The 17,121-nt window shown below is 34.8% G+C and overlaps 1 protein-coding gene and 1 non-coding gene across 3 annotated transcripts in view; one reads left to right on the plus strand and one right to left on the minus strand.

The window, feature by feature from the left end:
* Window positions 1-4,960: 4,960 nt before the first annotated feature.
* Window positions 4,961-5,032, plus strand: TRNAE-CUC (transfer RNA glutamic acid (anticodon CUC)). Its single transcript has one exon. It is a non-coding gene; the product is annotated as a tRNA-Glu (tRNA).
* A 2,202-nt stretch (window positions 5,033-7,234) lies between these two features.
* mRF1 (mitochondrial translation release factor 1) overlaps window positions 7,235-17,121 on the minus strand; it is a 128,311-nt gene continuing 118,424 nt past the window's right edge. For both annotated transcript variants that reach the window (XM_090371840.1, XM_090371839.1), the window contains exons 6-7: window positions 16,691-16,827; window positions 7,235-7,587 (exon numbers count right to left, since the gene is read on the minus strand). In XM_090371840.1, the coding sequence (XP_090227966.1) occupies window positions 7,369-7,587; window positions 16,691-16,827 (356 nt within the window). In that variant the 3' untranslated portion in view covers window positions 7,235-7,368. The remainder of the gene's footprint in view (window positions 7,588-16,690; window positions 16,828-17,121) is intronic.

The raw sequence follows: 17,121 nt of genomic DNA on the forward strand, positions 1-17,121 counted from the left end.
TGCGAACAATTGCATATGTTAGAATGTGAAAAGAATGCACACAGATATTCCACCGAAGTATTAATATTTTTGTCTGTGGTGTTTTCGATATCTCCACATGCATACAAATTTCTACAGCATTCTGCATTCCTACTTCTTCCTCATCCAAGTACTATTTGTAGGCTTTGCTCTTCTCTAAACTCAAAAAATATGCTGCATATGTTGTTATCAAAAGATATCGCTGTGAGGAATGCAAACTTATTTTAAGAGTGAACAAACCATTACCTACTGGTCGGCAATATGAACTAATTCAAAACATGGATGGAGGTGGACTGTTATACCCTGAATAAAACATAATTACTGTTGCTGTATGTTGTTATATATTATTTCGAAAAATTATATTGTTACATATAAGAATTCTTGAAGTTACATAATCAGAGAGATTTCTTATCATTACTTATGTCAAATTTCTTTGAAACTATTGAAATTTTCTTTGAATGATGTTTGCAAAAATGGTCATTTTGGAGAAATAATTTTAAATTTGCTAATTATTACCATTATCAATATTTTGCTCAACAATTATTGTTAAAAGAAAAATGTATTAAAAACAACATATAAACGTAAACTTCAAACATTGAAAAATAGCTAAATTTAAAGGAAAATAATTTCTGTTCGACTATAGCATCAAATTATTACATGAATAAATGTATACATTAGTTGGATTACAAATTACATGTAAAACATTCAAAATGTAATAAAATAGTTAACTATAAAATGTCTTCATTTTTTCAGAATGTTATGATTAAAAAAAATTATTACACTTAAGTAGCAAAACTGATTATTTTAGTACTATTTTATTTTTCGTATTGACCCTTGCAGCATACATTTGCTTTCCATTATGCACAGAAAATAAAGAAGCAGATTTACATTCAACTCATGCTTTTGCTTCCTTCAATTCTGTGCAGCGATGTAGCTTTCTGTACTTCTTATGGCCCCACTTATGATGACGTCAAACAAGCAGTAATAAGGCATTATTATTACGGTGGTGACTGTACTGGGGAGTATGCCGAAAAGGGTTTTGGATCAGTGAAAATTAGCTGAGTATGAGCAGAGTAGGCTAAATGGGTTTTGAGTGATGTTCAACTAGCCGTAGAGAAGAATATGCAAAAAATTATGAAAACCAGATGGCCCGCTAGCACCTGAGTTTGGTCTGATAGTCCTAAAAGGAGGAGGAAGCATAAGAAAGGGATCCACTGAATTGTAAGCCCCCAATGGAAAAATCGTCCTTTGATAATGGAACTGACCCAACCTGGCGATGGGAAAAAGTACTGTACGTACACTTTATCATACCATGTCTAGTTTTCTCCTGAGAAGAGGAATTAATCCTTAATTTAAGAACAAAAGCAGTGGTTTCCAACCTTTTTTTAATAACGGCACCCCTAAGTAATTTATTTTATTTTGCGGCACCCCTACTCATATATATATATATATATAATATTAAAAATATATATATAAAATAATATTAAAAAATATATATGTTATATGATATTTATTACAATAATATAATTATAAAAATTACATCTCATAATACAAATTATATATATATATATATATATATACAGTATATAATTTTATTCTTTATATAGAGGTACTAAATAAACATCAATTATAGATCACCACAAAATTAAAAAGATACTGTACACCTTTTTATAATGAAATAGACATAAATTAAAAAAAATAATAATAAGTTTAAGTAACTTAAACCCAAAATACGTAGCACCCCTGGAATGATGTTGTGGCACTATAAGGTGTCGCGGCACTCTGGTTGAAAACCACTGAACTAAAGGAACAGGCACTCTGTTTTATTGCTAAGAAAAGACTCAATTAACAAATGTTAAAAAAGGGGAAAATTTATCTGATTTTTAGATAAATGCTGAGAACTGGAATTATTATAAAGCTCAGAATTTGTGCTTATGAAAGGAGTGTATTTGTCATAGACAACTTGTTTGTGAAATTAATCTTTATAGCAATAATGTATAAATCCATGCCTGAAACCTTTATATTAAACATGTTGAAATTATATTTGTGTCTATGTCAGTTTGTTCACTCTACTCTAGTTAACTTAAGATACCCAATCCTATAAGTAGTCAGTGGCCCAAGGTAAGATAAAGTTAACCTAAATAATAGTAGGTGATCAATATATATATATATATTTTTTTTTTTTTTTTTTTTTCACCTACTGTTATTTAGGTTAACTTTATGTTACCTTGGGCCACCCAGGAATGCAACAGAAATAGGGCCAGCAATGCAGCAAGCATGGATGGAAATACCTGTGGAATGCCTTCGGGAACAACTAGACTCAGTGCCTCGCCATGTGAATGCCCTTACCCGAGCAAAAGGTGGGCCTACCTGTTATTAGGTATCCCATGATTTCTGTCCACTCAGTGTACATATACGTTTCGTTATGAACACAAAATATCGTGATGTCAACCATTTAAATATGATGAAAAGGTACTTGCTAATGATATAAAGTTCCTCACCTTAATCACACCATCTGCAAACCCAAAGGCAATTACGTCTTCAATCACAAAGAACTTGATTACTCTTTCAACTTACTTGAAGATGTTCGGGTTAAACATTAACCCGTCAAAATCTGCAATAATGATTTACTCATTGAAACAAACTAACAGTAATTCAACCATCAGTTTCTGGCACTCTCATCTCAGTGGTTACCTGTCACAAGGACCTCAGTGTCTAGTTTGAGCTGAAGCTGAAATTTAATGTTCACACAGAATACCTCTGGAAGAGATTTAACACCCTATGGCCAGTAGGAGCAAAGCAACACTTACTTCATTCCAACAATGCCGCGACCACTACTAGATATCTTCAAACCACTGTTTATCCAGTTATTTTATACATTGCTGAAATTTGGGCATCTGCATCGCTTTCATTCCAAAACCAGCGTTTGCATGCGAATACTGGACCCTGAAATGGGGCAAAAATAAGCATCGCCTATCCCCTCAATTGAGAACAATGGACAAGGCTGAGCAGCTAAATGTACCCAGGCTCCCAAAGTTAATTGACAGCAGGCGTTTAATGACTACAGTAAAAATGTACACAGGCGTGATAAACGCATCAAACATCTGGGATTTCTGTCAGTGGCACAATAATCTGCCATCCCTGAAGTTGGACCCCACACTAATCCTCAAATACAACCGGCTGAAACTGTATAATCGTTTCCTGACTTTGTGGCTGATAAACTGAATGAGTATTTTGCATCAAAATTCACACATGAAGAATTATTCAATGAGGGGAGTGCCAGACGTTTATCAAACTCTAACAGGGAGCTAAGTGATTTTGTAATAACTGAGAGCAAAGTGGAGGAGAAATTGTTGAAGTTAATCATAAAAAAGGTACCTGGGGTGGACGGGATCTATCCAGTTTTATTAAAGGAGGCAGCAAAGGAAGTAAGCAAACCCTGGATAGATCCCGAAGCCATAATTATGAGAGCTTCCTTGGACTCAGGGGAGGTCCCCATGGACTGGAGGTGTGCAAATGTATTACCAATTCACAAATGGGGTACAAAAGGTGACACAACAGGTCTCCAAGTAACTAGAGACCTGTTAGTTTAACTTGTGTTCCAGGGAAAATAATAGAATCACTGGTTAGAGAAGCATTGCAGGATCATATAGACAAGACTGCAGTAATAGTTAAGACACAGCATGGGTTAGTTAAAGGGAGGTCTTCTCTGACCAATTTGATTGGTTACTTATGATGTGGTCACAAAGGAACTGAATGCCAAAAATAATTTTGGTATCATAAACTTGGATTTCAGGAAAACTTTTGATACTGTTCCACATGGAAGACTGCTATACAAATTGGAGAGATATGGCATTAAGGATAAGTTGCTAAAATGGATAAAGGGATGGTTGAGTGGGAGACGACAGAGAGTGATAATCAATGGACACTGCTCTTCGTGGGCAAATGTTATTAATGGAGTTCCCCAGGGTTCAGTGTTGGGCCTATTGTTGTTTTGTGTATTTATCAATGATATTGATGAGGGCACACTGATATGCAAAATTTAAGGACCAGTCAAGTTTTCTCCTGTAGCTTCTCATAGGAGTGGCCTGGATATGGGAAAAGCATACCAAAGGAACCTTGTGAAGTACAGAAATGATGAATTAAACAAAACGGTACAGAGCGACTTTATTCAAAAATGGCAACATATCACTAGCTGCCATGACATCATTGCCAAACATGGAACAAAGGGAAGAGGTGGTCCTCAGTAGGAGATATGACCACCCCTAATGTTGATGCAGGCTTTGCACCACCTGTCCATACTTAGAACAATGTTGTCCTAATGTTGATGCAGGCTTTGCACCACCTGTCCATACTTAGAACAATGTTGTTGATAAGTTCTTGCGGTAACATTGTCCATTCCTCCGTCAGTGCCATCTTCAGCTGGTTAAAGTTTTCTGGTGGGTGTGGACATGTTGCTAGGCGTCTCCCCAGAGCGTCCCATATGTGTTCGATGGGATTTAGATTGGTGGAAAGGGCAGGCCACTCCATACGAACAGTGTTCTTAGTTTCCAAAAGCATATCAACAACTGCTTTGCGATGGGGTGTGGCGTTATCATCTATAAACATGAATTCGGGGCCAGTGGCACCTCGATACAGACGCACATGGGGAAGGATTACCTCAGTACAGTAGCATGAACTGGTTACAGTACCGCCTTTCAGTATCTGGAGTTGTGTACGTCCATCCAAGGTAACACCCCTCCAGACGAGAACACCTCGACTGCCATATCGATCCGCTGCTGAGACTGAATCTACTCTCATCAGTAAAGAGTACCTTAAGTAAAGATTTCTGTGGTTGTAACCTTTAGAAATAGTGTTGGTCCTTATGTTTTGCACACCAGTATATGTCAGGTTTAATGTCCAAGTTTGCAGATGATACAAAGGTTGGTAGGGATGTTAATGTTCCCATGTGGTCTAGTGGTTAGGATACCTGGCTCTCACCCAGGAGGCCCGGGTTCGATTCCCGGCATGGGAACAATATTTTAACTCCAGGGGCTCACATCTGGTGAGTATGGGCTTGGCAAACCCAGGGTCCTGAGCTGGATATCACCATTCTTCTCTTTCTTGGTGATTCCTTTCTACTCTCTCTTTCTCTCTCAGGGTAACTCGGGAATTTTTTTTTTTTTTTTGGCTGGTGCAGCATAAGCCTCAGGCTTCCTTGTACCATATGGCTATTAATAATAATAATAATAATAATAATAATAATAATAATAATGACAGTAAAGACAGTATGCTACTCCAACTGGATCTAGATAAGTTGAGCAAATGGGCTGAGAAGTGGCAACTGAAGTTTAACATTGACAAATGCAAAGTACTGCATATGGGTAGCAATAACTCAAGAGAAACGTACCAACTGTATAGTACTACACTTAAGGTGGTAGAAAATGAAAAAGACCTGGGAGTAATTGTGCAGGCAGATATGAAGTTTTCTGAGCAATGCAGACAGGCTGCCAGGGCAGGTCATGGAGTCTTGTCAATGATATATAGGAATTTTGCTAGCAGGGACAGGGAGAGGATTATCCCGTTATACAAGGCAATGGTCAGGGCCACACCTAGTGTATTGTGTATAGGTCTGTGTATGCCTCATTTTAAGAAGGATGTAGAGTTGCTAGAATGAGTACAAAGAAGGGCAACAAGATTGGTGAGGGGAACAAAGGTGTGGTCTTACGAAGAAAAGCTTAAGTTCTGCAAATTGCAGCGCCTGAAGTAGGCACCTGCAAGGTGATCTGATTGAGATGTATAAGGCCTTGAATGGGTTCAGCAAGCTGAATGCTGATGGGATCCTTCCTCTTGCTCAGATTAAGAACGTGAGGGGGCACAGATTCAAATTGAGGAAAGTCAGTTTTAGAATAGATGGGCAGAAATTTTCCTTTAGCCAGCGGGTAGTTGATTGTTGCGACAGACTTCCATCTTTTGCTGTGGAAGTTGATCGTCTAAATGAATTTAAGGCTGAGCTGGACAGGCATATGGAAAGAATGGAGGGGTGAAATTGGAGGTTTTTTTTTTTTTTTTTGGCTGATGCTGCATAAGCTTGCTTTCTTGCATCATATGCCTCTGCTACTAATGCTAATGCTAATGAAGAAGTTTATTATTATTGTTATAAATTTGATACGTCAGATTATCCAGAAAATTATATCTATAACAAAGCTAGAGTAAATAAATCAATGATTGAAAAAATGAAAGGAGAATTTAATCGAAAAATTGGAAATTTCTAGGTTTAAGATCAAAAATGTATAATTAAAAACAGACTAATCTTTAAATATAAAGAATATATATTTCATTAACCCAAGGGGCTCACATCTGGTGAGTATGGGCTTGGCACACCCAGGGTCCTGAGCTGGATATCATCATTCTTCTCTTTCTTGGTGATTCCCTTCTACTTTTGACTCTCTCTCTCTCTCTCTCTCTGTAACTAGGGAATTTTTTTTTTGGCTGGTGCAGCATAAGCCTCAGGGTTCCTTGCACCATATAGCTGATAATAATAATAATAATAATAATAATAAAGACTGACTCTAATATGAAGAAAAAAACATGGTTTATTCAGTAAAGGAAAGGAAAAATCTCAGAGCTGTTTTTGACAACTGCTATCCGACAAAATTCATACATTAGCTCTTAAAAGATGTTATTAATTGTACCCAAAATTTTCTTTATTTATTTTCTTTATTTCTTTATAATGGCACTGATGAAATAGGTGCTAGCTTCATTGAAGAATGTGCATCAATTTTAAAGCAGTTAAAAGATAATAATAATAGTTGTCTATTAATTGATGCAATTTAAAAAAAAAAGTGGATGTAAAAGTAAGAATGTATTTTGAATATAATAAGAAATAAAAAAAAACTCTGTTTTGTATTTCACTTTAATATAATAAAGGTATAGTTTCTTGGTATGCCTTTATTTTATAACAGAAATAAAAATATCATATATAAATGGAACTCCCTGTACAAAGATATTTAGCATCGCACCATTTTAGGAAGTTGACATGTTTATTCAGATGAAGTATCATGAGTATCATGTTGGAAATGTGAGCCGGACTAGTCTAAATGTATTTTTAAAAATTTTTTTAAAAATTCTGTGTATTAACAACTTTATTAGATACAAATAACATTATGGTTTAATTTTTTAAAAATGATTTTCATATATATGTAAATTTTATTCTTATTTTTCTGAATGATATATTTTTACTGTGTAATGAAATATAATAACAGAGAAAGAGTGCTGTAAATAGTAACACAAGTAGCAGTTGAAAGCAAATGCACAATTCAGAACTTTAGACATATTCTTCTCCTTCTGCTAAAAGAAAAATTCCGACAATCATTTTTCTTGAGAAGAGAATTCATATTTATGCAATATTTCTCTTAAGGATTCATGCTGTGATCTTTCTATCAATTTAAAAATGAGCTCGTCAAGCATTGTGTTACCGAGGAGAAATTCTTTCATATTATGCATAGTATAATTCAGGCGGTGATCAGTAATGCGATCCTGAAGAAAATTGTACGTACGCACCTTATCAGAACGAGCAGCTGTCCCAATCTGTAATGATTAAAAGTCATATTTTAACTTCTAAATGTTTAAATAACGTATATAAATTTTTTTTGTTTCTTAATGTGTAAGGAATAGAATACAATACAATTAAAAAAACCTCTATAAACTATAGTAATAATAATTATTACTGATCATTTTTATTCAACTATCGGGTCTCATCCCTCATAGCCTGGTGGAAAAGAGGCATAACACAAATTCAGATATGTCTTTGAGATATAAACATGCATTTGCAATAGGATTATTTTGGGCTTCAGTTTATGGGGATAACTTTCTACTTATCAATTCTACTCATCAGTAATGATGACTCTACATACAATTTCACAAAATGTATAAGCCATATTTTATTTACACATATCCCTGCCTTTCCTCTGATAATGCAAATTACAAATGCATCCATTAAATTCATTCTAAAGGTCCTTTAGAATGAAACTGGTCTGGCAATTACTGAACTCCTCTGACTTTGTATCTTCTTCACAGGGAGAGTGGACAGACAGACTTTTTATGCAGGTTTTCTAGTTCAGACTGGCAATCTTTCTGGGGTCATGTTGTGGATAAGTATCTGGGTGCTGAGTTCATGCTGGTCTTGAATCTCTGGTGCCAGGATGAATTTTTAAAATTGTGAATGGGGGTTTGGAGGTCTATGTTCCAATTTAAATTCACTGAATTTAAACTGCAGCACTGTCAAACCTTTGTGCCCTAGTGGCAACTTTTGTAGCAATATCTTGAATTGGCCAATTAAATGAAATTTTTAGTTGTGTCACTCAGGATAGCCTGTACAGATGTCACCCTATTTTTTCATCCTTGCTAGTAATTAAAATATATATCCAAAAATAAGACTCATTTTGGGACTTAAATTTAAATGTTTTGGTTGCTGAGCTATATTTCAATTATATGGCTGGAGGCTTGAGGGCATATTCTTGCTGCAATATCATTTAAAAATCTATGACCAATGCATTAAAGAAACTAATTGCATTGGACAGGAAAAACAAATTTGCCATGTTTAAAGCTACTAAATTGTTGAAGGTAATTCAGAAGGGAAGTCTGGTGCTGTGTGGTATTCATCCACAAACAATGGCTGCATAATAATGCTCAAAAGCAAGAATGTACTTATTATCAATGCTGCAAGTTTCACTAGTGTATGTTTGCAGCTGTAATTTATAATTTCCACGAGAATGAGCAACAATTGATAATATTACCAACAGATCATCAGATTTTAAGGGGAGTAAAGAGAGAATTATTAATCATGTGGGGACTTTTTTTTATGAAAACCCAAAACACGAGAGGTAGTAGAACCTATAGTACTTAGTACCGTTCATGGGTTGGAGGTTGACTAACGATATTAAACAAACATGAGATAAAGATTTGTTGGATAAATAGAAGATCATGATGAAAAAATGCTGCAGATGAGTTCAGATTGTGAATGGGTCTACAATTCCCAAACATGATAGGAGGGATTATGTGCTGAAAGCCTTGTGGATTAGCTCAAGCCACAAGGGACTCTAAAAGGTTTTTTTTTTTTTTTGGGAGGGGGGGGAAGTATATATATATATTTTTTTTTTTTTTTTTTAATTGGCATGACCCACACATTAAGTAGAAGCAACCTTTTTTCAGAGATTGGATTCCCGTGAACAAAGGAGTTGCAAATGCTTTTTGCCAGTATCACTGAGGGTAACAAGAAAATAAGCAAGTGCTTCAAAACCTCTACCAGGTGGCAAAGCAGGTGGTTTGATACTACACTGAGAAGAGCACTTGTTATAGATTTATCCCCAACATCAAGAGTCTAGACACAAGAAATGTCTCTGGGATTGAATGTTGCATACTTGATTACAGACTATGGACCCTTTAACCAAAAATTACACTCTCTTGGACTAGCAGATAGCCCACAGTGTACTTGTGGAGAAGATGAGATATTGGAGTGTGTTATACTCCTGTCCAATCAATTATGATCTCTCCAGGAATCTACTGATCTCCAGAATAGGACCACTATATAGAGCAGTGGTTTTCAACTGAGGTGCCATGGCACCTTAGGGTGCTGCAACAACATTCCAGGGGTGTCACCACATAATTTGAGTTTAAGTTACTTAAACTTATTTTTTAAAAATGTATATATTTATTTCATTATGAAAAGGTACATCCTTATTATTGTATTCCATAAACCACAGTGACAGTATTTACTTATGTCAACTGATAATTCTATTTACAATTCCAAAATAAAAAAAAAATTAAAAAAAAACACACCTCACAGTATAAAAGATAACAGTTTCGTTACATACAATATTACGTTACAGCTAACCTTTTGTGCTCCCTTGTCTCGATATGACACAAACATATACCCCAGGGCTTACGTATCAAATTAAGCTCAACGATAAGTTGCTTACATATATTGAAGATATATTTGGCTACTTGGAAGAATTTTATATCTCTTACCTATGTGAGATAGGATTTTTAGGAAATTACTAGTTAGTTTTAGGGAAAAAACTCACAAGAGGGAAAGACTACACACGATTGAGAAAGACATGAGAGTATGTCTCTCCAATATTCCAACTAATATCAAAAAGATCCACGAATCACACCAGGCCAAATATATCACTGAAAAGTTATGTAAATCAAATGTTTAAATACCTTACATTGTATGGTATCTTTTTAATTTTGTGACCTATAATTGATGTTTATTTAGTACCTCTATATAAAAGAATAAAATTATTATATAAGAGTATATATAATTTGTATTATGAATTGTAATTTTGTTTATAATTATATTATTATAACTTTATTAAATTTTTATTATTAAATTTTCTTTAAACTGTATTTTTATTTTCTTATTCAATAATATAACATTTTTTTAATATTCAATATATATATATATATATACAATCGAACTTGGTTATAATGAGCATCAAGGGACCGACAAAATTTCCTTGTTATAACTGTTTGTTTGTTATTTGGTTTTTAGGAGCATTAGCAACTAAGGCCATATTGCTCCGGGATATGCGGTGGTCATTCCCTGACCTTTCTGCATCCTCCGTATTTGGTGGTGACGGGCTCGAACCCCGGTCTAATTAAGAAGCATGTGCTACGCACTCTGCTCCTTCCCACCTGGCTACGGAGGCACCCTTGTTATAACTGTTACTCACTATATCAGTGATGAGTTAAATCTACCACCTACTTTTTTTTTTAATTCTCAATATCTTGATAAAAAGATAGATTCAAAAAACAAAAGAAATATTAGAAAAAAAAAAATATATATATATATAAAATATTAGTATATACCCACATATTATTTATATTAATATGCTTTTATTCAATTTTTAAACTGATCCAATCAACTGTTGTTACATACAAAATCATTGCATCAAAATTGTTTAGCAAATTTTTCCACTTGGGCCCTCAAGATAGAGCCGTCTATTGAAAATCCAGCACTTCTTTTTGTAGTGAACCACTGAAGCAATGATTCATCAGCAATTGTAACCTCGCACTTTCTAAAAATTTTTTTTTTTTTTTTTATCAGTTATGTTTTTTTCAAGTGCTGATATGTAAATATTTATTTCTTTCACAATGTCATTACTATTGAAGAGGACAAAGAAACGTTTTACACACTTCAACGTTTTTTGCACCAATTTCTAACTCACGAATAATTTCGACTTTTGTTAGTAGCCATGTTTCCGAAGTAAGGGTTCGTTTCTAATTGATTTTATTTAAAATGGCAGTAAAGTGATCTGCACACAAAGTTCTTATAAGTCCTGAAAAAAAATTATAGTTCAGTGAATTATACAGGCATCTGAAGTTTAACATCGACAAATGCAAAGTACTGCATATGGGTAGCAATAACCCAAGAGAAACGTATAAACTGTGTGGTACTACACTCAGGGAAGTGGAAAGTGAAAAAGACCTGGGGGTAATTGTGCAGTCAGATATAAAGTTTGCTGAACAGTGCAGATGGGCTGCCAGGGCAGGTCATGAAGCCTTGTCAGTGATATATAGGAATTTTGCTAGCAGGAACAGGGAGGTGATTATCTTGTTGTACAAGGCAATGGTCAGGTCACACCTTGAGTACATGTACAGGTCTGGAGGCCCCATTTTAGGAAGGATGTAGAGTTGCTAGAATGAATACAAAGAACGACAACAAGATTGGTAAGGGGTACAAAGGGGTGCTCTTACCAAGAAAGGCTTAAGTTCTGCAAATTGCAGCACCTGGAGAGTAGGCACATGTGAGGTGGGAGAAGGTAAAGAAAGCCAACACGAGAGCGACGAGAAATGTCGGATAACTTACACGGAAAATTAGTTTCCCGATATGGCACTCTAGCGCTGCTCGCTCAGTAAACAGACAGTAGATGTTATCAGTCTGGAGCAGAAGTTAAGAACGATATATTGATTGACAGATAGGCGTGGCAAACGATGTGCTGATTGGTGCATGAACACAACACATGATAACACCAGTTTAGTATCACTTTAGTAGTACTAATGGTCACTTTCCTCAATGGTAACTTGCTCTAATGAACGGCTTTCTATAATGGTGAAAAAAAAAAAGGTCAGGTTACCTCCACTTGAATCCCATGGGAGCTTGAACCTCTCCCAAAGTGGAGGGGGTAACTTAACCTTTTTTCTTTAGATCATATTTAGAAATATCACAGTCATATTTAGAAATACATTTATAAAAAATAAATTTTTTTTAACTGTATTTTTATTTTCTTATTCAATAATATGCCCTAATGGTGAAAAAAGGTCAGTTTACCTTCACTTGAATCTCATGGGAGCTTGAATCCCTCTCAAAATGGAGGGGCATCCTAACTTTTTTTCTTTAGAATCATGGGTGGAGTAGCGCATAAATATATTAAGAAAATATTAATTTTCTTATTACTGTACTTTTAATTTTAAAGACACTTGTGCAGATACACACGTATCATAACATCAATCAACCTCTCAATAGATATTCACTATACATATATATATATAAAAAGAATATTTCTTTTTCTATTATTTCCTAACCTACCATTTAATGTCAGGTTACAAAATATAACAAAAAATAAAGAAACCTTTTCCTTTTTTTCTAACCAAACCTAAATCAACAATATAGTAAAAACACTCACAAACTCCAAAAATCTGCTTTTAATAATGAGAAAAAAACATGAAGAACATAAAAATGAATGGAACAGAACTTTTATTAATTTAGTTTTCATCAAAAAATCAACCAACATTTTATTTTCCTTACAAATTTCTTCCATCTTTAAAAGATTCATCGCTACTATTACCTGTTTACCGTTCATCAAAACTATTATGCACTGTTCTTTACTCATAAATACACATTATAATGCCAACCAATGACTACACAGTAGCTTGTTGTTTGTCGCACCCACCACCAATCATTTCAATGATTGCCACGCCTACCAGTCAATCAATATATCCTTCTTGATTTTGGCTCCAGACCAATAACACCTACCATCTGTTTACTGAGCGAGCAGCGCTAGAGTCCAGTGTCGGGGAAACAAATTTTCCACGTAAGTTACGTTGTTGTTATTTGGTTTTTAGGAGCATTAGCAACTAAGGCTATATTGCTCCGGGGATATGCGGTGGTCCCGGGCTCGAACCCCGGCCTAATCAAGAAGAGTGTGCTACGCACTGCTGCTTCTGCCCACCTGGCTACGGAGGCACCCACGTAAGTTATCCGATGTTTCTTGTTGTTCTCATGTTGGCTTTCTGTACCTTAGCTGTGAGGTTTGTTTGTTTGGTTTTTAGGAGCATTAGCAACTAAGGCCATATTGCTCCAGAGATATGCGGTGGTCATTCCCCGACCTTTCCGCACCCTCCATATTTGGTGGTGATGGGCTTGAACCCCAGTCTAATCAAGAAGTGTGTGTGCTACGCACTGCTGCTCCTTCCCACCTGGCTACGGAGGCGCCCCTAGCTGTGAGGTGATCTGATTGAGGTGCCTAAGGCCTTGAATGGGTCGAGCAAGCTGAATGCTGATGGGATTCTTCCTCTTGCTCAGTTTAAGCACCTGAGGGGGCATAGATTCAAATTGAGGAAAGACAGTTGTAGAATAGATGTGTGGAAATTTGCCTTTAGCCAGCGGGTAGTTGATTGGTGGAACAGACTTCCATCTTTTGCTGTGGAAGTTGATAGCCTAAATAAATTTAAGGCTGAGCTGGACAGGCATTTGGAACGAATGGAGGAGTGAAATGGGAGGTTTTTTTTTGGCTGATGCTGCATAAGCTTGCTTTCTTGCATTGTATGCCTCTACTAATGCTAATGCTAATGCTGACTTATTCATATTCAACACTGCTTGAAAAATAACTGAATGTTGATGCATATTCATGTCCAGTTGTTTTTCTCCTTAAGTTTAGCTTATTCATCATAGATTATTGTTGGCAGATCAACTACAACTACTTTGATGTATTTTGCTAATACTACTTGTTTTACTGTCTAGGTGATGCTATGTTCACTCCTTGGACAGTGAAAGGCCGGGGCTTGCATTTGTTTTTAGAAACTAGATCATTATCCATGAATCAACCTAAAATTATTAAGGAAATCCTTGAGTGGCATTGTTTGAAGACAATAAAGCACCCAAAACCGACATCAGTATTATTATGTTTATTTCCGAACTGGAAATATGTAGATAATGGAGTCAAAGATTCATAGTATTTTCTTACCACTTTTTCAGTGACAGATGTCTTTGCAATATCACCATCACGAAAGATCCCTGCAGTCAAAATAATTCTTGTGGCCGATGTGCATGTTGTGCAGGCTTAAATACTTGAAGTAACTCGTGGGGGAGGAAACTACTACCTCAACCTGAGGTCAGCTAACTACAGTCTCCATTGAAGAAATTTCCTCCAGTTGTCAATAGGAATTGAAATCAGAACCCGATAGCATACATAGTGGTTTTGCCACTTGACAAGTGTTTGGAAAATTTTTTCTGATTTCAGTCAGAACTTTCCAAACAAGTGGAAGAAAAGCATGACTAGATTGGTGAAAGGCAATAAGAATTATCCTTAGGAGGAACAGCTCAGATGATGTGGTCTGCAGATCTTAGTAACTAACTTTATGGGGGAGGGTTGACTGAGGTATGAGATTCTAAGGGGATTAGTAAAACAAGAAGCAGAGGCAGAAATATAAAATCTTAAGCAGTAACAGTAAACTTGATCTTATGAAGTGTGTTATGGAACAATGGAATAAATTAAGTGCAAGGGTGACAGATGGAGAGTTTGGCAAAATTCAAGGAAGAATTGGAAAGGCACTTTTTGAATGTAGAAATAATATGAGAAAGATTTTTTTTTTTTTTTTTTTTGGCAGATGCAAAATAAGTTCACTTGTTGAATCATTATGCCATTTTAATAATCAGTAGATTTGATGTTTAATCATTAATAATTGGTACCTTTGATGATACTCAATTTCTTTCTCTGAATACATTTAAAACATACTGTATATCAAGTCATCCAAGAAGAAATGATAGTGGGAGTTTAAGTACCATTTACTTCTGAACACTTTCCTTAGAACTGGGAAGTGTTCAGAAATAAATCGTGCACTATTTGAAAATCAGCTGCAACTTAGCATAGGACATTTAAATGGACTGAAACAAACATTCTTTATGGGGTTAGTATATTGTACTTATGGTGCATGACTTTTGGAAGACTCCATATAACAAATTTTAAAGTTGCTGCATTGATTTTTTATTATTTTCTCCTTCAGTTGATGTAATCAAACATACCAAAAAAGGGTTTAGGGCTGAAAGCCTCAGACTATGGGAAATTTACTAGACAAACAAGTTAGCAGGAAGCATCGTTTTAATTCATAGTAAATCGCCAAAGTAGGTGAAATGGCATTGATGAGAGGCCAAAAATCTTCAAAAGAGTATTGTCTGGGTGGTGGCATCCACCAAGAATAAGTAACATTAGTCTTCTCTATTCGGAAAGCATACCTTATTCGAGGTAGTGCAATAACAGGCAACTTGTTGTGAAGGCGTTCACAATATGAGATATAACAAAAATGAATTCACCTACTTCAGTGATTTACTATAACTAAAACAATGCTTCTCTAACTTGTTCCTCTTCTAAACCTTTTGTAGTCTGAAGCTTTCAGCCCTAAACCCCTTTCAGTTCTTTACCTGCCCACCGATAAGAGGCCAACACGCTTCGAAACTGTGCTGTCCTGGTGGTGATATCTGCGAAGAATAAGTGACATTAGTCGTCTCTTCTGGAGAAGTGTTGCTTATTTGAGGTAATGCAATAACAGGCAACTTGTGAAGTCATTCACAATATGAGATATAACAAAAATAATGCCATTTCACCTACTTATGTTTTACTACGAACTAAAATGATGCTTTGTACTAACTTGTTTGTCTGTAATCAAACGTTTACTGCTTGTTTAAATGGGCTGCTGATAAGACAAAAAAAAAAAAAAAAAAAAAAATTAAGCAAACTGATATTCAGAAAAAAACGACCAGGTTTTTAAATATCTCCCACTGTTTACAGTATTAATATCACCAAAATATAGAAAATAAATTCAATTCTTTAAATGCATCTATTCATATAGAAAAAAATAAAAGATGCATTAAACCATTTTCCATTAAATTAGAAACAACAGCAAGTAGTACATAAATAAACATTGAAACGTTTTTTATCAGTGGTTTTCAACTGGGGTGCCGCAACAACATTCCAGGGGTGTCACGTAATTTGAGTTTAAGTTACTTAAACTTATTATTATTTTTTTATTGTTTATTTCATTATAAAAATGTGCACAGTATCTTTTTAATTTTGTGATCTATAATTGCTGTTTACTTAGTACCTCTATATAAAGAATAAAATTATATACTGTATATATATATAATTTGTATTATGAAATTTAATTTTTATAATTATATTATTGTAATAAATATCATATAGCATATATATTTTTAAATATTATATATATGTATATATATTGAGAAAATTGAGTTGGGGTGCTGCAAAATAAAATAAATTACTTAGGGGTGCTGTTATTAAAAAAATGTTGAAAACCACTGTTTTATATATTTTATGATATTTAGACCCATGACCTTCAACTGGAGTATTAACTGATAACAAAGTTATTTGCTTAAGTTTTTATGCTATCTCACCTGAATTTTTCGGCTTGATTTTACTTCATTAATTTGGTTTTCTAACAGCTGTTGATAAATTCTTGCTCTCAGTGTTTTCATTGCGAATTCTCTGTTTAGATGCTGTGATCTTTCCCTCTGACATTCAGCTGAAATTCCTAATTAAAAAAAAATTAAAATTATAATTATGAATCAGTGAGTAGCAGAGTAATTTTTGATATGGATCACTCAAAATGGAATCAACTACTTGTCAGTTAGTATTAGCAGCGTACAAGGAAAGAATGCTTATTCAGCACCAGCCAAAAAAATAAAATAAATAAAAATAATAAAACAAAAAATTTGACGATATTATTAACAGTTAACTTCATTACAATATTACAGTAAAATTCACTTAAAATATTCTCATTTAAGTTTTCCTATTAAAGATAATTAAATTTTTTGGACTGATCATA

Source organism: Mastigoproctus giganteus, chromosome 4, assembly GCF_048544385.1.
Source record: "Mastigoproctus giganteus isolate SK-2022 chromosome 4, ASM4854438v1, whole genome shotgun sequence".
NCBI lineage: Eukaryota > Metazoa > Arthropoda > Arachnida > Uropygi > Thelyphonidae > Mastigoproctus > Mastigoproctus giganteus.